The sequence below is a fragment of the Amphibalanus amphitrite genome, unplaced genomic scaffold (assembly GCF_019059575.1).
Source record: "Amphibalanus amphitrite isolate SeventyFive unplaced genomic scaffold, NRLGWU_Aamphi_draft 000024F_arrow, whole genome shotgun sequence".
Taxonomy (NCBI): Eukaryota; Metazoa; Arthropoda; class Thecostraca; order Balanomorpha; family Balanidae; genus Amphibalanus; species Amphibalanus amphitrite.
Window position 1 is genome coordinate 648329 of NW_024881520.1, and position 23552 is coordinate 671880.

The 23552-nt window shown below is 46.5% G+C and overlaps 1 protein-coding gene across 4 annotated transcripts in view; it reads left to right on the forward strand.

Annotated features, from left to right (window-relative positions):
* The first annotated feature begins 584 nt into the window (after positions 1-584).
* Positions 585-23552, forward strand: part of LOC122392854 (calcium/calmodulin-dependent 3',5'-cyclic nucleotide phosphodiesterase 1-like) — a 121651-nt gene continuing 98683 nt past the window's right edge. The window contains exon 1 of one of the 4 annotated variants that reach the window (XM_043388192.1): positions 585-877. In XM_043388192.1, the coding sequence (XP_043244127.1) occupies positions 799-877 (79 nt within the window). In that variant the 5' untranslated portion in view covers positions 585-798. Of the gene's footprint in view, positions 878-9508; positions 9654-23552 lie in introns of those variants that run through there. The other 3 variants (XM_043388206.1, XM_043388210.1, XM_043388218.1) reach the window with 3 other exon arrangements.

Below are 23552 nucleotides of genomic sequence, written 5' to 3' on the forward strand. Positions count from 1 at the left end.
TTACGAATAATTTGTTCAACAAGAACACTTGTCTCGAATGAAACATATTAGGTGAAATTGTCGTTTTGCTCATAGTAATTTAAACAAATAATTGAAGACGAAGTAGCTATAGTTTGAAAAATTAAGTTGGCATATGCTATAGTACCTAAATATTTGTTGAACCTTAATAGTTTACAAGACGCGTCTTTGAATAATGAAGGTACGCACACAATGCATGGATGAATTATTGATTCTTCATAATTGCAAGGCAAATTAAATGAGCTGTGATTATATTCCTATATTTGGCGGCGCAATAGAGCAGTTCAGATCCGATCAATTATCACAAACTGTCGGGGACGCTCCCCGTCCTCGACTTAATTAAAACCCGAGGTCTCGTGACAAATAAATATCATGACATTACGCTACTAGAGCACTTCATAGCCTCTGAGCCCATTGTCTCCATCACGACCATGGGTGATTGCAGCGCGACTGAGCGCGCATGAATGTGTAGGCATTGCCATCAGTCTCCTCACCACGCACCGGAGCGAGTTCCGGCTGGTTACCATCTCGCCGCGGCTGATGCGTCAGATTCGGCGCACGCGGAACGGGCGCGTCGGACGCGCTCACCGGCGGCCAGTGGCGAACGCCGCGTCGCCGCCGACGGTCGCCGCGTCGCCGCCGACGGTGGCCCCGCGGGGCGCGAGCGATAACCACCGGTCCCCTCGGACCGTCCCGAGTTATCAAAGCTGGGTTAGCGCTCCGAGTAGACAGAAGTCGTGCGGCACCTGACGGACCTGGTCCGTTCCAGGCGCGGCCGCCATGGCAGCCAGCGTTCCGCGACCCCTGAAAAAGTGCAAGAGCGCCACGTTCAAGATAGATGAGACGACCTACACGATCGGTGAGTACCGAGTCGCGGTCGCGCTCCCCTCCCCGAGTGTCGTGTCACGTCGGACCCGAGAGGTGCTGACGGGGCGTGGCTCAAGACAGTTTTATGGCTTCCGAGCGACGAAACCGTCGTGATCCAGTCCAGTGACGGCTCTGAGGAACGCTCCGGGTGGACTGGATCGGACACTGGGTTGATTTGTGGAAAAGGGCCGGCTAAAGGTCAGAGACACTGCTCGGGGGCGGTGCGCAGCGTTCGGCCGACGTGCTGCGTCGATTGCAGACAAGAGACGCCACTTGCAGATTAGTTTGGCTAATTTGCAGTCTCGACGACTGGAGGCACTTACGGTCCGCATCGATCGTGGGACATTGACGCGAGAAGTGGACCACTTAGCCGCTCTGGTGCTCGCGCATGAATACCTAACGCGCCACTTCATGGTGCAAAGTTTACGATGGTGGCTGATCGAATTCATTGGGACATTCCACTTGTTTTAGTTGGGTTTATTGTCGGCGAATACAAGAACAGCAGTCGTTCCATGATGGGTCATACTTGTAAACTTCAGCACATAACTATTCGAGCACAAATGGAATTATTTTCACTTACCATAGGTATGGCATAATGTCATATGCTTGCCGATACCCATATTGCATGCAATATGCAATATGGGAATGCACCATGCATGAGGTCAAAGTCATTTTTCGAATGAAGTTTGATGCAAGAACCCGCGTCGAATATTGGTTCTTACCGCCTGAGCTCACCGAAAGACATCTGAGGGGTTGGTCGCCAGCCTGGACAGAAGAAATCCTTTATATTTTGTTGAGATCAGGATCATCCACGCCCGGTTGATCTACGTATGTATTGGTTTGGATGACAGGAATACCCTAAATCATGGCGCTATATTTCGCCGGCCAGCGGAATGGCACATCGTGTTTCAAATTACCAAAATCACGGCAGGCCGGTCCCCATTCCACGGACCTCTGGCGCTCACTGATGGTCACCCGGTGACCTTTTTAATCCGCTCCCCAGCAGCTGGCGCTCGTGGAGTGACGTCATTACTTGCTGAGCTGGTCACCAGACGGGCTGGACATATCTGGTGGCACAGACATGAAGTCGATACTGACTGGGCGTGGTGCTCCGGCATGGTAATGGTATACCGTATATTGACATGTCAAACGCTGTCCGATCGGCCATCACTCCAACGAACCAGTGCAATCATGTTCTCGATGTCAGTTACTTTGTGATGAGTCCTGTGAATGCTTTTTACATGTGATTTTTTTTATGAGGTTTTTGACAACTCACTGCCTTTTATTCAACAAATATATCTCGTAACCAACGCAGAACATGTCAAACCTTTTTTAAAGTTAGGTATTAGGTAAATAACGTAAGCACACGCCTTTCGCCTATATATAGTCCGTCTTCCCATGTCCATTCTTCGTTGCACAGCACTCTTTGAGTCTTGAGAGCTCCTTCCAAAACTCAGCCAAATATCTGCGTACACATATTTCCCTGGCTGTATCCTCCGGGGTCAATGATGTTCAGCTCCCGATGCCGAGAGCTGAGATATTGTCCCTTGCGGTCGATACATCCCAGCTGGCAGCAATGTGGGCCGGAAAGTCTCAAAGATAAGGGATGCACGCTAGAAATAAATCACATGAATATCCGCGTTCACCCTTCTCTCAGCATCTGGGCTTTACTGGTTATCCATTGCCTGAGTTAAACGTTGTTTTTCTCTCTCTGCTTTATTGGCGACCTTTGAATCGATGCATCGATTTTCACTTCTCATATCTACAGCTCAGCAATAGCCGTTTTCACGACGACCATCTGGTACACATTTGGTACACATCTGGTGCAGATAAGGTGCAGATTTGGTCAAATCAGGTTCAGTGTATCTCTTAGTAGCTATGAGCGAGGGTTGCACTAATTGCTTATATGCCTGCTTTGCCATATTATCAGAGAGTATCATCGATTGAAACACCGAAATAAATTCATAAAATGAAGATATTTGCTGTTAAGGAGATTAGGTGCAGATTTGGTCAAATTAGGTGCATTCGCCGGATAGGCCGTTGTGAAAACGGCTATTATAACGCTGCTTTGTTATGTATCTTTTTTGCTTTATTATGCATCTACTTTACCTATATTAGCATAATATATATCGTCTCGACATATAATTTAGTACATATATAACTCTACATACGTAACTCATCTAAGCGCGCAGACTAAATCTATAATTTCAACTGTAGTCGATGGCACATTTTTCGATCTGCCCAAACACCCTGTTTTTATCCCGGAAACACATACCTATATCTGTCATCGTTGTGTGTATCCCGCCGCTGTAAACAACTCGATATTTGGCAGCATCAGCGAGCTCTGTTGAACAATCACACTGAATTCACTCTAACCCAGCCAGAAATCGCCCAAGGTCGAGCCACAATCATCAAATTGATGTGTTGGTGGTGGTTACCAGCCTGATGAGTAACATTCAAAGCGATGTAAAATGTTGGACGTAAGCAAAACATTAGGGTAAATTATCGAATTGTAGGCGATTTATTATCTATCGGCAATACGTTGCGAGGTGGCCGGTGTGGTGAATTTACGACCCGTCGATGATAAATATATGGAAATGATCTCCAAAGCACGATGACAAAGACCGACCCAACAACAGCTTTGCTATTATCTGAAAGACACGTATTTTCCTTAAAAAAATATAGGATTGTCTTTTATTTGAAGAAGCATCAATGTCTAGTGGTGAGTTCGCTTTGACATGACCTTTGTAACCGACTCGTTCTTATTCGCCGGGGCGGCGACCGCCCGGCTCAAGTCAGTGCTGATGTTGGCGTCGGACACTCCCTGCCCTCATGACCATGTGACTCGCAGTCTCAGCACGAAAAACGGACACCAGCGCAGACAAAAGGAGGACGGAGGTCGGATGCTCCCTCGTGACAGTAAGGGCTAGGCTGTTTTTGTATTGTTTTGGTGCTTATTCTAAGACTTTGGGTGTTTGTTCCCTAATTGTCTGCGCCACCGCTGGCGCCAAATTCGTTTGCTGTCTTTGACGTCTTGCTGACAGACTTGTCCACAGCTGCTCAGTGTTCAGCTGCGTTTGTTATCGCTAAAGCACTTATTTCCTCTCTGCAGTTGATACTATCTGGACATACCTATAAATGAACGAAACGCCAAAGCAGAGACCATTTAATTAACGTACCAGCCTACATAAGCTTTTGGTAAATGATACCTATTGGCAAGGACATGTCAATTGTCAAAGCTTAAATTGTTTATGATCAACTGACATGCCTTCGAATAATCCTTCTCAATGTTCTTTTTGCTATGTGTATTCCAAACTGGCAGAGCGCACCGCCAGTTTTTCAATCGGCAGCTGTTGCGGCTTCCATTAACCCTCGCACGACCAGGCCATTTCTCATAACACGAACGACCAGGGGGGGGGGTTGTTACGACCCCCCCCCCCTGGCGTTTCGAAACGGAAGGTCGTAGAGCTTAGCGGAAAAAACCAACGGATTGCTCTCAACGAGATCTCGCGATTGGTGGTATATTTTTTGGTCCTAGGTCAACATTTGACCTACTTATGACCGGTCAAAGGTCAAATTTTCCGAAAAAATCCAACTTTTTCAATTTTCCGCGGCGATTTATCGACTTGAAACCTTCACTGTTGTGTTCCTTGATCAATTCTCTATCGTTTGGTATGTATTTCGTTTCCCTAGCTCTAAAAATGGCGCGTTGGGAGCGCCGGAAGTCGGCAAGGTCACAGTCGGCGGCAGAAATTCGAAAAATCAAAATTTAAATTTTTGAAATCTGATTGTATTTTTGGATTTGGGAGGTCCATTTGCTCCCTATAGAAGCTAATATTGCTGCATATTCCCATTGAGGTGACAAGAATTAGCAAAATAGTGGTTCGGGCGCTTTTCAAAAATAGTACCGGACGCTGTTCCTCTTGAGACGTCATAGCTCCGTGACCTGACCTGACCCGGTCAATTTTCTTGCACCACACGATAGCCAATGCTTGCCCCAACATGCATGGGAAGTTTCATCATGATCCATCGAACAATGTGGGTATCACCGGCAGAAAACCTAGGGATTCGGCGCACACGTTTGGTAACTGTCGGCCGGAGGCTGTACCTCTTATGACGTCATAACTCCGTGACCTGATATGACCCGATCAATTTTTTTTCGGCAAAAGATGCGCAAAGGCTGCCTCAGAGGGTATTGAAAATTTCAGCCCGCTACGACAAGCCGTTTAGCGTGCACTTCGAAAAAACCTCAGGGTTGGGGGGTTGATACAACCCCCCCCCCCCCTAGGCGTTCTAGGGTTAACAGTCCCCTCCTGTTCCAAATGACGTCATCAAACACAAAGTGACGCGCGCCAGCTGACGTCCGTGTAGCCCTCGCCGCGCTATGGACAGACAAGCCAGCGCGATTAGCCGTGGGCCAAACGAAATAAAGCGCGGTGCCGCTCCCCCAGTGGTCGTCGAAATCTATGACAGGACGACTTTTGAGCCCGCGGTTCGGTTGGAATGCTGAGGGCTTGGCTGACCGCAGAAGCTCCCCAGGTTTGCCTTCACGCCGCTCCATGTCGAACATAAATTCAGCGGCGTCTGATAAATATTTATTAGTGCATTCACACCATAGAGCTGGTAAAAGAAGTTTCTGTTGGTCGAGCCCAAGCAAATATTTATACGGAAACATGTCCTCTGAGCTCCGGCAGAAACAATCATGAATCGTTTCTAACCGATTTGCCGCAGAAATTAAGGCCAGGGTGTCAAAATGGCTTGAGGATAGGAGGGTGGACTTGATAGTATATGGGCCACACATTTTTTCTTACCATCTGGTGCATAACAGCAAGCATGTATCAGTATGTACCTATTTGAGCCACGGCAAGGGTTCCGTAAATCATTTATCTCATTTTTGGGCCCCTTATGTTACCGAGGGAAGTCAAACGACCAATTGGGTCATCATATCATAGGTGAGTGGCTGAGTGCACGTTTTTGTTCTGTGCAAGAACATCAGTCCGGTCGATGGTCAAGTCAATCGTCGCTTACTCTACGGTCCCTACCAGATTACTAGAGTATCAATGCGGGCCGCGCAATACCTACCATTTACAAAAAGTAATGATAGGTGGGTATTACACTAGACACACTTCTGTCTTCTTCCACCCAGTGCCTAGCTATATAACCCAACGTCACGCAGCCATACTTAATAGCTCGGAATATTTAACAACGTAAAAATACACCCGTAGTTCTCGGAAGCCCGATCGGTGACGGAGCGGCTGTCGGCGGACTCTGCTCTAACCAGCGGCTGTCGACGCCGACATCGGATAACTGTCGGCGGTCCTGACGTCCCGCTGCGCACTGCACGGGCTAGTCCGCCGTCTTTGGAACAGTGACGCGATCCGCTATAGGTATGCAGCTGAAGACGTCATTGGATCTTGACGGCGTCGCATATCTGCTATATTGGCGTTGATGTCAGTGTCTTTATGGCTGCGTGGGGTGGGGAGGGTTGATGGCCATTGATTAGTTGTCAACACTCCCCTCTGATGTAACGAAGATGACTGCTTGTTAGGCTAAAAATGGTCATTGGCCAAGGAATGCTGCTGCCTTGACTGTGGTCATTGGCTGTCGATGATTCGATAGACATGGACGTTTTGTGGGCAGAAATGGCGCTGATGCAAGAATGAAAATGTTAAACATTTTACAGATGATGCAGCATCTTAAAAATATATTCAGGTACCTACACTTATTTTTGGTTATAGTCTCGGGAGCAAGTTTAATAGGCTGTTCCTAAATACCCCTTCCTATGGTGTTGAACTGCGTTTCTTTTACCTCCTGTTTTTGTTGCATCCGCACGAGTGCAGTGCTTCCTGTCGTTCGTCGGTATTAGCTCCGAGAAACCTTTTCCGTGTTTGTTCCTAGTGGTGTAGAAATGTGATGGCCGCTATTTTTCTTTAAAATGTTCTGCTATCGAAATGGTGAAGAAGCTGTACAAATTTTTATTTCAAGTATGGAACAATACCTACAAAGCCATTATGGTTTTGGAAGACATCCCTGTTTTAGACAACTGAAGCTCAGCTCTCCTCCAACAAATTATAGGTAATTAGCTTCTTACATTCTTACCTTACTAGGAAGAACCTGTTCGAAGAAGAGGAAGCATCAACGGTAAATATTTTGTTAAGGAAAGAGGTAAGATAAAGGATTTTTTTTAGTTCTGTTTGAACCTTATCAGCCTGGTCAACAAGTAAGCATGTGCTCGCTCGTGCTACGTGTGCACGAATGCTCATATTCTGTTCATCGCTCTGATTTTAGCCGTTCATGTTGCATTTTTATCCACTTATATCAACATCCTTCAAGTTATTATGCTCTATTGCTGGTTACGACAGCCGCTTTACAATCATTCTATACCTTTCCTTAGATAAGCATTAGATTATATCCCACATTCAGACGGTCGTGCTCAGAGGTTCGTTTCTAGATAGTCTGGGTAGACGGAAGACACACAGTAGACACAGTGAACAGTAGACAGTTGCAGCCTGCTGGGACGTCCCGCCAAGAGCGGCAGCGGCGTCGTCGAGGCCCTACCGGCGATCTGACCCCATCACAGTTCTGCCGGCGAGCGTGATGTGCTGGAAATCCGCGGAGGGAACCTTTTATGGTGGGCGTCAATCGCAAGTCGGCCACATCGGGCGATATCTCAGGGCCGGGCGATGAACCGGGCGGGATAAGAAATAGTGGTGTACAGTGCGTCCTGCTGCTGCTGCTACATCCCGCCTGACAAGTGCCTAACCCATAAGTCAGGTATGTATTGGGCAAATTGCTAAAAAAAACGGTTGCGGTCCACAATATGGGCACTGACACGCTTGGCTTGTCAAGTAGCTATACGCGTCGAATCATGTATTTCATGCCTACTTACTTATGCATTCTTCAGTTTCGCATTTACTGTGCCGATGCATATATGACTGATAAAGATCCGGAAATATAGGCATCTTGCCTACACGCAGCGCACTTTAATGCAAGGAAACTTTGAAAAGAAGCTCTGAAAGGAGACCTGGCAGAAAGTGGAGATTATTGACTTGGTCCGCGGGTCGAGTAAGAGGAAAATGACGAATGTATGTTGGCTTCGCATCGGCTTTTTGCACCCATATGACGCTATATATCGGGCGAAGGGTAAAGCCAGGCCGCTTAGGCCTAATGCCATCTCGAGGCTTTAGCACTGAAAGGCGGGGATCCCGGCGCTGCAGTTCGAAGCCATATCCACAGAACGTTAAAAATGGTCATATGGAAACGAAAAGCCGGATATGCTATAAAGTACATAACCTCGCGTGAGGTGACCAAGATTGAAAAACTATTCGCGGAGTTAGCGCGGCTGACCCATCTCGTTATGATGCGTCACTTGACCTCAGTCCGACGCTTCACCGGGCTCTCAGATCAAAGCCATGAGAGCTACCGTGCCCGGCTGCGATTTGAAGCTCAGCGCTGTGAATGTTCCGGCGGCGGACGATAAGCCTGAGCTTTATCCGTAATTGCCAATCAGGCTTTGGTTACTGGATTTCTTCATGCTAGTTGTTCCCGAAATTCAAAATGCTGCAGCTCAAAGATATTCATTTGCAAGATATTCATCCTTGAAATTTTATATTTTTGTCCTTGCAAGGTTTCCAAACAGATAAAAATATTCGTTTAAAAATGTTTCCTGCATTTACTTACATCGTATAAACATCGTATACCTAATTGTCGTCTGCATTATTGTCGTCCCAGTCCAGCAGAACAGCCACAAGCAGCAGTCCCCACCGCGTCGGCTGTTCTTAAACGCACTGCCGGTCCAGATCCCCTGTTATCGCCAGCGCAGACCGCCTGGTAGTCACTGCGCGAGGGGAGGGGGAGGGGGTCCCGTGACGAGTCCCCTGGCGACGCGTCACGGCGAGCGATCCGACGTGACGGCACTGGAAATCACCCCATTATTGGCACGGCGGTGGATGGCGGTCGGTCTCGTTGGTTCCGGTCGCGGCGGGTAAAATGAAGGCCTAGTGACCGCCCCCAAACGACTCGGTAGCACGATGGAATTGATGAATGAACATCTGCACGCTGGCAGCATTATGGCTACAAATGATATATTTCAGATAGTTCTATTGATATTTGATTTTCTTAGATTCAGAGATGGAAAAGGGCCATTCTTCATTATTCCGTAACCATGGGGTTACGACCTCCATAGTGAATAAAGGCAAACACCTTCTAAAAATGATTGTTCTCATATATGATTTCATGACAGAGGAAAACTTAACCTTATTTTACACCTCCGATCATATTGCTCCATCTGTTGCAAGAACTTCCGTTATATCGTCACATACCCTCACCCTTCTCTGAATGTCTGACGAGCGTGAGGCAGTCACACCAATATCCGCGCACCCTGCCATCCACGGCGCCAGCGCCTCTTCATCAGGGCGCCGTGGGGCGTCTGGGCCCGAGGACACGTCCTCAGATCATCCGGAGCTCAATTACCTACCTGTCCCCCCTGCCCCCGCCCCCGCCACCCTCGGCCGGGAATCAGTACAACACCGGGCGGCGGCGGACGCGAGGTTTCGTGATTGGCACCTTGAGGCGGTCGAATCAATGGGCCTGGATGACGTCCGCTGGCTGAGAGGGGGCTGGCGGGAAGGTGGGGAGGTGAGGGCCGCGGCTGGTGAAGGCTGTGGCTCAGTGTCACACCTGCCTGCACAGTGCTCGGTCCTGCTCGCTCTCCGCGGCACAGGTCGTCCGTCGGACCCGCTCACCGGACCCGCCCAGCCGTCGGTCAGGTGAGGTGTGCTGCTCTGAGTCAGGCAGAATGTGAAACCAGCTGTAATTGAGGCGGGCGTCTGTATAGGAAATGAAGAGGGCGAGAGGCAACGAAGTTGAAAAGCCGCAGAATACATGACAAAACTCTCTTCTCCCTTTCATAAATACTCGTATGTGTCAACAAGTTGACTTTGAAACGTGTTGTATTCGCGACAAAGCAAAATCCTTTGAAATTCGACACTGTTGCTGGCTTCGTTGGGATTCTGCCTTTCTCCTAGCTTCCCGGCACCCTGGGTTTTCCCGAGTGGCCTGGCGCCGTGGTTGGGGTGGGGGGGGGTGGGGGCTGGGCCGATGCAGGGTGGACGCCGGGCCGACGCGATGGGAGGGCGCCCGGGGTGGGGGGGGGGGGGCAGGGGCTGGGCCGACGGGTGGGGAGCAGGGGCGGAGGACCAGCCGCTCTGTTGGCGATGTCATCGGCCAGCCCCGGTCCGGATGAGGCCGATAGGCCAAATGGGCCGCTGTTTCCACTCGGCAGAGCTGCCGGCTCATTACGGGCGGAGGAGAGCTGCGCAGGGCAGGGTCCGCGGACGGATGGGACGGGACGCGGCGGCCGACCGCTGCCGCCGCCGCTACTCGGGGCCAAATAGGGCGGATGCCGAGCGCTGCTGCGGTATCCCTCCAACAATGAAGAACGGAAACACAGGCCTCTCTGTCACGAGTGCGCGGTTTTTGTAGATGAGGATACCTGATGATGTAGATGAGGAATCGTTATTATATATCAATTTTAGCAGCATTTACCAGTTAGCAAAGGTTACCGTTTCTTTTCCACCGAATGGCATTTATATTCCAATCATTTAAAATTTATTGCTACATTCGGCAGAAACATCACTAACATTAAATCTTAGCGCATGCTCCTGGTCAGCTGACGATGCACCTGCCGCACCTCCCCTCTCCCCCCTCACCACCACCAACCCATCACCCCCATCACCCCGACCATGTCCCCACTGCAGGGCCGCCTGACCGACCGCGTCACCACCGGGCGCCCACTCGCAGCGCCGATTGGGCGAATATTGAATGGACCGCCAAGCGATAGTGGCCTTTATTGGACGGCCTGCACTTCAGAAGGAGTTGTTGCGTTGTTTATGAATGGGTATGGTGAGATTGAATGGGGTTATGATGGTTACTTGCTCTTGAGCTAGGATTATATCGGGATGAATTAGCGCCTCTAATAAAGGAGCGAACCGAAATTCGTGCTTGTCAAAGTTTGGCCAGATTTCGGCTCTTTTTGCTTTTTAGCCTACAGACCCAGCGTAGCTTTATAAAAGTTAAGTAGCATGCAAGTTCGGGTTATTTTCTTTTGTTTTTGATCATGATAAATGGACGCTAAAAAAAAACCTGGGGCGCAAATAAACGGACACGCTATACCAGCCTGCAATAAAAAACGTATACCTATACTCCAATGTATGTACAAATACAGTCATGTAGTAGTTGTAGGTAAGTCAATCATTGACGACTGAAACTCCCAAAATGTTTTCAAACAAACATTTTTGTGTGTCAAAGCACACGATTCAAATCATTTTTATGCTGAAGCTCTTTAGAATTGACCATGGATGATTGTGAGAAATCTATGTCATGCACGATCGGTTTTGTCGCCACTTTACCGGGATAATATCAGACTACGGGCGTTACATACGAGTACATATATCACGAACGTGATCGATTTTCGTAAAGCTGAACCGTCGTGACCGCCGCGGCCCCACTGCCGTGACCGCCGCGGCTCCACCATCGGCACGGTTTACGGCCGGTGCTCGACCCCGCTCGGGCGACAAATCCACACTGTTGATGTTTCTCACGGAACATTTCCCGGCCAAGAGTGCCAACGCTAACAAACCGAGCGGCCACAACGACCGTCGGGAACGAGCCGGGCAGGTTACGGGCCATCCTGAGGAGGCGGCTCTGTTACGGCCCGAGACTGGGGAGGGTTATGGCCGCGTAGTGAAGAGACTGGTCTACCGAGCGATGTTTATGGCTTGGCGAAGGGAGGTCGAGGTGGGGTTCCCTGATACGCTCAGACGGATGTCAGGTGACATCAAGCCCCTGTATACTGGTGGCATAAAGCGAGAGGAGTCTATAGCGGGTGTGATGTCTGCCAGATTAGCAATGGTTCGATAGCTTGGTTTCATTGTATCCTATGGATATATGGGTCATGTAGTCCAGTCCATATAATTGATAATAAACGGCCATTAGGGAAACCATTAGCTAAGCCAGTTCACTAAGCCAATTCAATTAATCAAGTGCTTTGAGGTGGTGAGACTGAAGTCTCATTATTAGTTCTATCAAAAGCTATTGATAACTTTTCTTAGAACTAATAGTGAGACGTTATTACACATGACTGTTATCAGAGCACTAAACAGGCGCTTACATACAGACGGTAGCTTACAGGCTGATAACTTATCAGTTGAAAATGAGCAAGCTGACAGCTTGTATTGATACTTTTAAAATGAAATTCGGTCCGGTGTCAGAAAACAGAGCGTTGTTTTGGCGTTTTATCTTCCTGGTGCACAATTTTACAGATGACTGAGTCACGGGTCAGTTACCGTCTGATCTTTGTAATGGCTAGGCTGAGTTATTGAGCCAAAGGGCCTGTTGTTTTGAAGCTGAGACCGGTTGCTATAGTAACCACCGATGGTGTCGTCATGTGTCGTGGTGTGTCTGCATGGTGTCGATTACACATTACCCAAGTTGTTAAGAAAGACGCATTTTAGCAATAGGTAGGTACTAGAGTTGCAAAATTTCCCTACCGCACTACCGGCATGCCGGTAATTTTTCACTACCGCAGGTTTTTTCGTGGTATCTGGCATGTCTTGCCGGTAGCATGCCGGTATTTTTGATTTTGTGCAAAAAAAAATACCAGCATATGATTCAAAGTTTGGACACTAAGAGGCTCTCAAATTGTAATAAGAGCAATATTAGCCACTGCAAGATACATTTTGTGGTAGAAGTTCCATTGCTAAGGGTAGGGGTAACACATGGACCTCAGCATTTCATAGGCTTGGTTATAATTAGAATTGTCAAGAATCTACTGTGGTCTATAAAAGGAAGAATACTCATTCATGTCGCAAAAGCACGATCTAATGTAAGTAAGTAAATAAGTCTAATGGTAGGTAATACTTGGGTAAGACATATAACACAATAAAATAAATAAATGTTCATGACAACATTCCCTATAGGGAAAAGGCAGAATCAAAACACCAAAAAACACATTGTTTGGAAACTGGCCTTGAGTCCTGAGCTCATGAGATGTGGTCTGAGGAACTCCACAAATAATTTGACACTGAAAATCCAGCTGAAAAGGCAGGTGTTAGGTAGCCCTGAGCCAGACTTTGGTCCCCTAATTAAATGAAAATGGATTTGAACTGGCATTTTGTCTTTTCTTTACAAGAAAACACATCATGCAGGCAAAATTGACGCAAAGTGGCGCAAAAAATAATTAGACAACCAAGGATTTGCTTTTAAGATTCTCTCTCCCCTAACGAATGCACTGAAAAAATTTTTTACTCACTTTTCTGAGTAATGACTGAGTTGCCATTTTGTCCAATGGTAAAACTCACTCTAAATCCGCGTACTCAGGTAAAACTCAGGGCGGAACGCAGGTAAAACTCGGGCAAAACTCATTGCAAGTGAGTATCATGTGAGTAACAAAGTGAGTTGCCATTTTGTCCGATGGTAAAACTCAGATAAAACTCAGTAAGTACTCATGCGTAACTCATGTCCTACTCAGACAACTCAGGCCAAACTCAGGTAGGGGAGAGTGGGGCAAAGCGGCCACCCGGGGCAAAGCGGCCACCCATCGTTTTAGCCCTTCATAGCTGGCGTCAGTTCCAATTTATGGTTTCCAATTATACTTCTCTTCACGGTCGTTCGAATGAGCCAGACCGGGGTTTCAGGCCCATCACCATTGTGCTGTGAAACACGGAAAAGCATTTCTTGCCAGATTACCAACTATGTTTACAATTTTTAAACGTTATGTTATTCCATAACCGTTTTGAATTTTTATAAGCCTTCTTGTCCATGCATTGCATGGTTATCGTACATGTATTCTACCAATTTTAATGTTTTTTACCCCACTAATAGCTAAGGTGGAATATTTTTGTCTCGGACGGTATGCGCGGGGCAAACACTGAAAAAAAAGTTCACAAAGGTTTTCCTTGCTTTGGCTTTGCCAAAATCAAGACAAACGCAGAACGTATACAAGCCTAAGTCACAGCCAGTGCATGAGAAGATCGTAGTTAGTTTTTACTTTGCTTCTAGATTTCGTCCATCTTGTAGTGCAATAGTGCCGAGTTTGTTTTCGGATACTTGCTAATGACTTAGTAAAGCAGCATTATTCAAGCATTCATTATGACCTCATTGCACGTGCAGTTCTGGCAGCTACCTTCGTCATACGGCGGCCGCGCGACTAGCGTCTCCCGTCAGTTCTGGAATTGAATTCCCCGCCGACGTGCGCGTGCGCAATATCCGCCATCGTCGTTTTTTGTCCTTTCGCTTCGCGGTCGCCGTGCGAGGTGCACGTGGGTTGGTGAGCAGGCTGGCGTTTGGCAATTTATAAGATTTACACGGATATCCGAGGCTGCGAGACCGGTGGGAGAACAACTATCAAGGTACGTTCGCATTCATTGCCCGTCCATCATGCGTAATCTGAAGTGACCTGTCTTTGAGGCCCCGATACACTGCCGGATTCAGCCACGACTTTGTCGCCGAGGCCCGAATCACATCGCAGCAAAATTCGGTGATAAGATCGCCATGCCTCCCCTTAGCTTCGTCTCATCCTCCGCCCCCTTTCAGCAACCAGCGTCCCCCTTTCTCGTTCTCCTCTCTGTCTCCCTTCTCTATCTCCGTCTCCATCTCCATCTCCACCAGCGTCTTTGTCTTCATCACCGTCCTTGTATCCGTCTCTCTCTCTCTCTCTCTCTCTCTCTCTCTCTCTCTCTCTCTCTCTCTCTCTCTCTCTCTCTCTCTCTCTCGTCTCTCTCTCTCTCTCTCTCTCTCTCTCTCTCTCTCTCTCTCTCTCTCTCTCTCTCTCTCTCTCTCTCTCTCTCTCTCTCTCTCTCTCTCTCTCTGTCTCTCTCTGTCTCTCTCTTTCTCTCTGTCTCTCTCTCTCTCTCTCTGTCTCTCTCTCTCTCTCTCTCTCTCTCTCTCTCTCTCTCTCTCTCTCTCTCTCTCTCTCTCTCTCTCTCTCTCTGTCTCTCTGTCTCTCTGTCTCTCTGTCTCTGTCTCTCTCTCTCTCTCTCTCTCTCTCTCTCTCTCTCTCTCTCTCTCTCTCTCTCTCTCTCTCTCTCTCTCTCTCTCTCTCTGTCTCTCTGTCTGTCTGTCTGTCTCTCTCTCTCTCTCTCTCTCTCTCTCTCTCTCTCTCTCTCTCTCTCTCTCTCTCTCTCTCTCTCTCTCCCTATCTCTCTCTTTTTCTCTCTCTTCTCTTTCTTTTATTTAGTTGTGATTTAACTGTCCTGTCTGTGTTCTTGAATTTGTGACAGTAGTCCCTACAATTTACATGTTTCCCCAATGTCATGTCACATTTGCTACATCATACATGAATTTGCATATATGCATAGGCGGGGGAACGGGGAGGGCACCGGGGTACCGTGCCCCCTTTGATTTTGGCATTTTAACATTATAATGTTAAAATGCAACTTTCCATTTCTTTCCATGCAACGCCCATAGGGCTATAGCCCTATGGGCGTTGCATGGAAAGAATGGGCCAAAGTCGGCAATGCCCCCCCCCTTACTTGAAGGCATTCCGCCGCTACTGCATATACGAGACTGCGTGGCCATCTTTCTTCTGTCAAAATCCTGAGCAAAGTCCTGGCTACGTGTCTGGACGTGGGGCACTCCACCGCTCCCCGTCCCGTGCCTTCCATGCCCGCCCCGGCCGTCCCACGTGCCCTTTCCATTTGCAGTTTTCCCTAAACATGTTTAATGCATGCCTCTTTTCAGATAACGTCCCGAAGCCCATCGCCTGGACACTGGGCGACGCCCTGGATATATTCCTCAACGATGGCGAGGGTCCTGGTGCTGTGGTGGCCGGCGGCACTGTCATCATCGATGGAGTAGAGCCTAGAGGTGGCGGAAGTGACAGCGAGGGACACTCTCCTCGTATGGGCCGCGGCCCTCTTCGTCTGCTCTCTCAAATACCCCACGGGCTCTCGGTCCACCTGGCGCTATCTGTCGTATCATGTCTTGGGCGTCGAAGACGAGGCGCCCAAAGACAGAGTCAGGCAGCCCTTCCATGGTGAAGTCATGAAGCACATGCTGTTTCTCGCCGTGAGCGTGGCCCTGAAGGGTGGCGCCGGTGCGGCGGCCCGGCAAAGTACGGGTAGCCGCCGGAGTGGCGTTGTTTGCAGCTAGTCCAGAGACCGCATTTCTTTCTTCTGGCATAGAGCCAGATCGCGTAACATGGAAGGCATGATGTGGAAAACTGGTGTGATAATATTTCCTGTCATTCGTGTGTAATGAGCTCATGGAAAAATTACGCCCGGAAATGTTATTTAGCGTTTTTTTTTTTTAATAAATGATATGGAAATCAAACTATCCTTTTTTAAGCTTTGGTCGAGAGGCGCAACGGAATATCGTACCTATGTGAAGTGGGTGGGAGGGGGGGGGGGGTGAGGGAAGGGGGTTAGTACCAGGCTAGTGGATACCTGGTATTTGGGTTCGTAAGCTCGCTGTATTGACTTGGTACAGATATTGTACATCATAAGTATAAACCTTGCACAGACATGATAGTGGGTTAGTTGGAGAATGCGCAACTTTTAGTTGTACCTTTGGTGGCATTGCGAAGTGTATACTAAGCATTGGTTATTCTATTGTTTTCCAGTTGTTTCCCTTTGGTTCCTGTAATGCCTAGCACTAGTAAACGCTTTGTTGTCGCTTGGTTACTGAGTGCTCGCTGGTTGTGGGTTGGTTAAATGACAAATATTTTGGAACGCAAAGTTTTCCCTTGACATGACTTCGTTTATTAGGTCGTAGTTAGTCAATATTTTTTTCAGTGAAGTGGCCGGGGCAAAGTGGCCACCCCCCAATTGGCCATAAGTTGTTTCCATCTGGATAAAAACATTATTTATATTCAAATGTGTCGTCATGCATTCATCTTGGCCACTTTTCAGTTGCATGAGTTACCAAATAATGTAATTAAATGTCTTTTCATGAAAATCCTCTCTTTGTTTACCTACAGGTGGGATGCTGACAAAGCAAACATCGATCCTCGCTTAAACCTTGTCACCATCAAATACCCTAGTCGTACATGAGGCAACTATTTTGTTTCTCATATCGGGACTTGAGAAGACGCCGGTGGCCGCTTTGCCCCAGGGTATGGGGCAAAGTGGCCAATATGCATAGGTTTAAAGTTTTGTCAATATCTTCCATATGTGAACGCCTTTGGAAATAAAACGCAGTTGAAATAAAAGGCAACTTAATAGGGATCACATTGGTATAGAAAGCATCTTTCCAAGTTTAAAAATCAAGCGCTGGCATCGTGAGATGCGTTAAGGTGGCCGCTTTGCCCCACTCTCCCCTATTAGTAAGTCATTACTCATGAAAAACTAGGAAGTAACTCACATGTAACTCAGCTGGTACTAATGTATAACTCAGGTGGTAGTACGGCCATAACTCAGTTGGAACTCATCGGTTATTCAGTGAAAACTAGGGCTGTACTCAGGACGTACTCACGTCGATAACTCATACGATACCCGGGTGTTACTCAGGCGCCGCCTGAAACGGCTGATCTGATTCGTTTTATATTGGCTCAAGCCAATGTATAGGCTCGCCGCCCATGATAACAGCTGCCGCATCAGCATTATGCAATATGCATGCATGATGCTGATACAACAGCCACTACCAGGCAGCTAGTCTATATATTGGGATTGGCCAATATATAACGAATCATTGCCCAAAACCAGCATACATATCTGTATTATACCATGCCCGACCAACGTCTAGTCTTGCACTATTCGCCCCAGCCCTTACAAGAAATACATGTTTGTAGAAACGGTCGCATTGCGCTGTATTTCAATTCTGACACACGCCAAACTGCGTCGGGGGGGGGGGGGGGGATCGACTCCACGTCAGCTCAGCTTCACTCTTTTGCCAGCTTCTCGACCTCAGTCTTCGCGGCTACAGGTGGCTGGCGCTCAGCATTGAATGGTGTGTGGAGCACATGGATACACACAAACCACAGCGTGTTTCGCACTTTGTGCGCCGTTTGTTGACTGAGCACAAAGTGCGCCGTCGCCCACAGCAAAAGACTCCCTTCCAAACCATGGATCCCCACAAGACTTCCGTTCGCTCCACGATGAGGCGGCACCGTTCGTTTTCTTCGGACTTGTTATGATAGGGGTGATCCAAATTTTCGTCACCCGTGTACGCCACCACTGACGCCTTCTCCGCCAAGATGCAGAGGAGGCTCAATGGGCCGTTCCCTGAAAACACAATAAAAAAGTCAGATTTTCTTTTGCCAGTAAGAGAAACGGAAGTTATAGGGCATGCAAGTTGATTGAAATATCAAAAGTTATCAAGTTACTTCAGCTCAAAATTAATGTTAAACCGCGCCGTGCTGGTGCTCTGAGTTTACCGTGATGTACTGGGGGGGGGGGGAGGGGGTCGTCTTCACGTCCCCTCTTCTAACTCGGCTGTTGGGGTTGGGCCACGTAGCGACACGCAGTAAGCGGCTTTCGAAAAAGCATTAAAGATATTTAAGGAAATACTTGGGTAATTTTAAGGTCAAGTCAAGTGCCAGGTCACCAGAGGTCAGGAAAGGCCAAATTTTGCTTATTTCAATATTTTCGAAAAACTGGTGCTTAACTCGGAACCAAAAGAGCTGCCCGCGGAAAAATGCAATCAAAAGCCCTTTCGACGGTTTTTTTTTTTTTTGCTGGCGTTTGATCTCAGATTTGACCTCAGGTCAACAATTAAGCCTCCAGAGAGCAAAAACTCTAAAAAAGCCGTTTTTACCAAAATGTTTTCTGTAATACTTTCCACTCAAGAGTCACGACATTTATTTTGCCGTTAGCATAGTGTTCCTCTCGTCGGGACGAATAAACTATAATTATACCTTGAAAGGCCATATTTAAAATTTGACCTCAGGTTGACCTGACCAGGTCATGTTGCATATCAGTCGATCCAAACCGTCAAGCTGAACACATATGAGGTGTTTTATTGCACTAGCAAATATATTTTATACATGCCGTAAGGTTGATACTTGAGACATGGTGATGGGACAGTATCAAAAACGCTATAAAATGAAATCCGTTCGATATTTTTTTGACATTTTACCTCAAACTGGTGTGAAATCGAGCGGTGAATTCCCTGAGCGAAAATGACAAAAATATCGAACGGTTTCCATGGCACGTTGCGAACGGTGCGATCGTCAGCGACCATTGAAATTTTTCTGATGTTAAGTCATTTGACGTGACCTGACCTTGAACGACCTGGGTCTAAAATTTCTTCATATGCAGAAAAAATGTATGAGCAGGTGTGCCGAAAATGGTGGCGCTTCGCGCCGCCGTTCTTAGATATTCGCGAAAAACCTGAGGGGGCGGGGTGGGGGGCGTAAAACGCCACCCAGCACAGCGCGGGTCATTGGTCAAGGTGGGATGGTCACCTTAACAGACGGGTTTTAGTCTCGCAAAACACTTCCATGGGCGTCCAATATTAAAATCAGCTTGAAACAATCACATAAAATGTGTTATACTTAACAGTAATGGAAATAATTATGTCACGTCCAAACGCGTCTCGCCGCGGTATCTAATAATCTAATATGTAAGGAAGGTTGAAAATGCTCGCTGAAATCGAATAGTGTACGAAAATATGTGTGTAGGCATTAAAAAAAAAACAGTCGGAAAAAATAATAACAGTGGAAAAATAATAAGCACAAACGAGACAAAAGAATCTTAAACGGTTCAGCGAGCGGAATTAAGATCATGGGCTCCACTACCGGGGGGGGGGGGGGGGAGGGAAGGGTACGGGGGACGTGTCCCCCAATATTTTACATTTTTAACATTGTGCCTATGGATGCTGCATGGAAAGAATCGACTTCAAACAACCTTCGCCCCCCCCCCAAAAAAAAAAAAAAACATCGGGTCGTGACGGAGTTCTTGTTTAAAGAAGTAAAAAGGGTCAAATGAACGTTCTTTTAGGATAAGGACAACATTATCCCACAAACATGTTTTTTTAAAATTTAAATATAACATAACTCACCTCTTCTTTCTCGAACTATGCCGATTGCCGGGTAGGTATCCCTCAGTTTCTCGATCGATCTGCTCCGCCGTTCACGGTTGGCACCGACCTTCTGACGCCGGCGGGGAATGTCTGCTGGTCCATCAGTTCACCTCCCTGTTCTCCGCGGCGCATGCGATTGATAAAAGCTTCATCGACAACCACCGAGCTCTTCACAGATAACTTACCCGTCCCATCCTTCGCTGCACGCCTTCCCCGCTCCTGCACTCTCCTGCACAATATCACAATAGCCTCAACAATTCAACGTGAACTACGCGAGTCACCGCGCCACAACGGACTGAAGCGCGCGCCGCGGTTTTCGAACGCAACGGCTATAATACTCATCACGCGAACTCACGCATCACGCAGGAAACTCACCCTGCCGCGCATGCGCGCATCTTCAAGCCGGGGGTACCTCACGCACAACTGCACGTGAATTCGCGAGAACTCATGCATTGCGCAGGAAACTAGATTTGCCCAAGCAAAACTCATTTCCGACTCAGTTCGAATTCACGAAACTAAGCACTCAGAACTCACGCATAACGAAGTCACCCTGGTGATGTGAGTTGGATCAGCCAATAAGTGAGCACCACTATCGTATTCACTGAGTTTCTTCATGAGTTATTACTGAGTAATGCCTGGCCTGAGTAAAATTTTTTTTCAGTGTGGATGTAATCTGATGACGTAGGTAATATTTATTCATATACCATTTTGGTTAAATAACTGATGAGAAATGATTTTTCTTGTAGTTAATTACACTCACAATGTTGATTTCATTATAATTTGATATTGTGTTGGATAATTTTTATCAATATAATCATTCACGAGGCAGTGGCTTGCAGTCGTAAAACTTTTTTTGCAGTGTTTTAATCAGCTGGTTAAAAGCCTCTGTTATGGCGCATCTGTTTCGAAATGATAACTTTGTGTAATGTGTTTGTTCCTGTTTGAGGTTGGAGAGGATGGAAGATATCGTTTTTATACATATTATTTGGTGACTGTTCTCAGGACCAGTGAGCTTTTAACACATTTTTTTACATGATTCGTATCTTATTCACGAACCAGCAAGCCATAGTGGATTAGGAAACAGTAGATGTTGAGCTCGCTTCCTCAGTCAGGAAGATGGCCGAATCTGTACTTGTTGATGTTTTGACCATCTAGATTTCAAACATTCGGCTGGTGCCTGCAACATTTTAGGAGAATGTGGAAAAGTAGAACACCTGTGAAATGTAAATGTGATTACTGCTCACTGTCCAGTCTTCAGAAACACATTTCAGTAATTCAAGTTATTTTTGTCCTTGCCTTTTTGATGAATGTGTTAGTTTTTTTTTGTAGGCAATACCTCTTTGAGTACAGGTGATATTTTAACAGTTATAGACTGGAATTGAGTTTCAAAATTGTGGGGCCAACTCAGCCAAAATCAGCCTGCTGGTATTTGTGGTTGGACAATGGATGGCTGCTGGGTGGGACAAGTACTGAAACAGTCAAAATGTGGCATCTCTTGTAGGGGTAAGCTAGAAATAAGAATGCAGGTTTTTTTAGTATGCCGGTAATTTGGCGGTTTTTTGGCTTGGGGCGTGGTAGCATGCCGGTATCCCAGAAAATTTTTGTGGGGCGGGGCGGTGCCGGTAGCAACCTTTGGGGAAAACTTTGCAACTCTAGTAGGTACCCGTGATAAGTAATCTGACCCATCGGCCATCAGCAATCAGCATACATCTCTCTAAATAACCAGCATAGATAAGGATGTAGAAACAAAACGAAGTTAAACATCAATATGGCATCACTTTTCGGACGCTACATGTCATAACATATTTCTTGCCATTCTCTGTTTGCTTTCAGCTGTCATGGTGATTTTATTTTGGTCCAAACTTCGGCATTTTATTTTTCCAGAGTTTGAGGAAATATTTATTCCTTAGCTATTTCATCGTCCTTTATGTTTTACGAAGAGGATGAAAAAAGATCATAGCAATTAGCAAAAAGGTAATTTTGCCAGCAACCCGGTCATATAGTTACCTATAGGTAGGTATAAGAATTTTGTACTTGTTCAATTATAATTTTATTTAGAATTGTATTTACATATAAACATTTCATAGTAGAATTTATGACATGTTTAGTGCTATCACCGAAATGATTCCAAATTGTTAACGGATTAACCAATCGGGAGGGACATTTCTATATCAGTATTTTAACAGATATGTTACTTAGCTTCTGATTGTTAGAATGGTTGCCTTATTTCCTACATTCGATGCGTGTCAAGCTTATTTTGTCAATCAGACGCTATATTTTTCCGGCTCGTCACAGCGGCTTCCTTGTTCAGCAAATAATATCCCAACATTGGTCGATTCTGCTTGCCATGAGTCGGCATTCTTTGACCGCCGCCGGTCAGCGGGCTATCCCCGACCGTTTCTGGACTATTTTCGACGCTCAGTGAACAATCATCAAGAGCTTCGCAGTCTAGACTGTCGTCTGTCCTAGACAGCTTCTAAAATGTTGGTCTGGCTTAGCTGTAAATCTTGACAGCCGCTGACCTGCCTTTGGTGACGGCGGGGTAACCCTACCACCAGGGTTGTATACCAATCAAGTCGATTGAATTGATTGATTTGTTTCAACGCGTATTTTGAGTTGATTGGATTGAGTCGATTGACTTTTCGAGATGACTGGTTGACTGACTTGTTTGACTTTAGCGACTGGTTGACTGATTTGATGCCCAAAAATTAGAGTGACTCGTATGATTGAGTCGATTGAATGGAAAGTTCAAATAAGTTTTAGTTGACGAAAAATAATGACACCAATTGATGACACCAAAGATCACAAAACTACACTGAAAACTGCTTGTCATCACAACTGCAATATGGGGTAGATGGCCAAATAAAGAACAGGGCCTAAACAACATGAACAGCCAACGTTGACTTTCAACTGCAATAACTGCTCCAATCCTGGTGATGGAACCTGGCGATGCACCTACCTTCCTTTCTGCACTCAGCAGGAAACGTTTTTTTTTTTAAATCCAGATGATAAAGTGCAAGGCCCTATATACTAAAAGTGTGATTAATTAATAATTCACATCTCCACATATCCTCAGAAACAACCCACTGAACTCTATAAATATCTGAAACCCCTACAAAAATAACTGAAACAAAAGCGCCGTTTTCGTCTCGCTGATTACGTTTACGTACAATGGATAGCTACTTTGCTGCATTGTTTAATTTGCAGCAGAACGTTTGTTGATCCTTTTCTCCTGAGAGCCTAAGCATAACATATTTAATATATTTCATTTTCCTTAAAATATTTTACCGAATATTATTAAGTGTTTTTATTTCAAATGAAATAATAATTAAAACGAAATTGGTGAGGTACAACCGATTTATTTTATGATGATCTACCATACTACATGATAATCAATGACGTCATCTTACCAAAAAGTCAAAAGAAGTAGAATAAGGATTTATAAAAGCTTAGCATACTGATTGGCAAAACCAAACGTTTTCGTTGTTTCGCAGTCACAGTCGCGCCGTGCCGTTTTCCCAGAGGCAAAACGGCCCCGTTTTCCCTGTCCTCTCCAGTTCCTTTTATTAATCCTCATCCCCATCCCCCAGTCCTAACAGTTTCAAATTGTATTGCAATAAAATGTTTTGAATTCTTCACATAGGTACCTA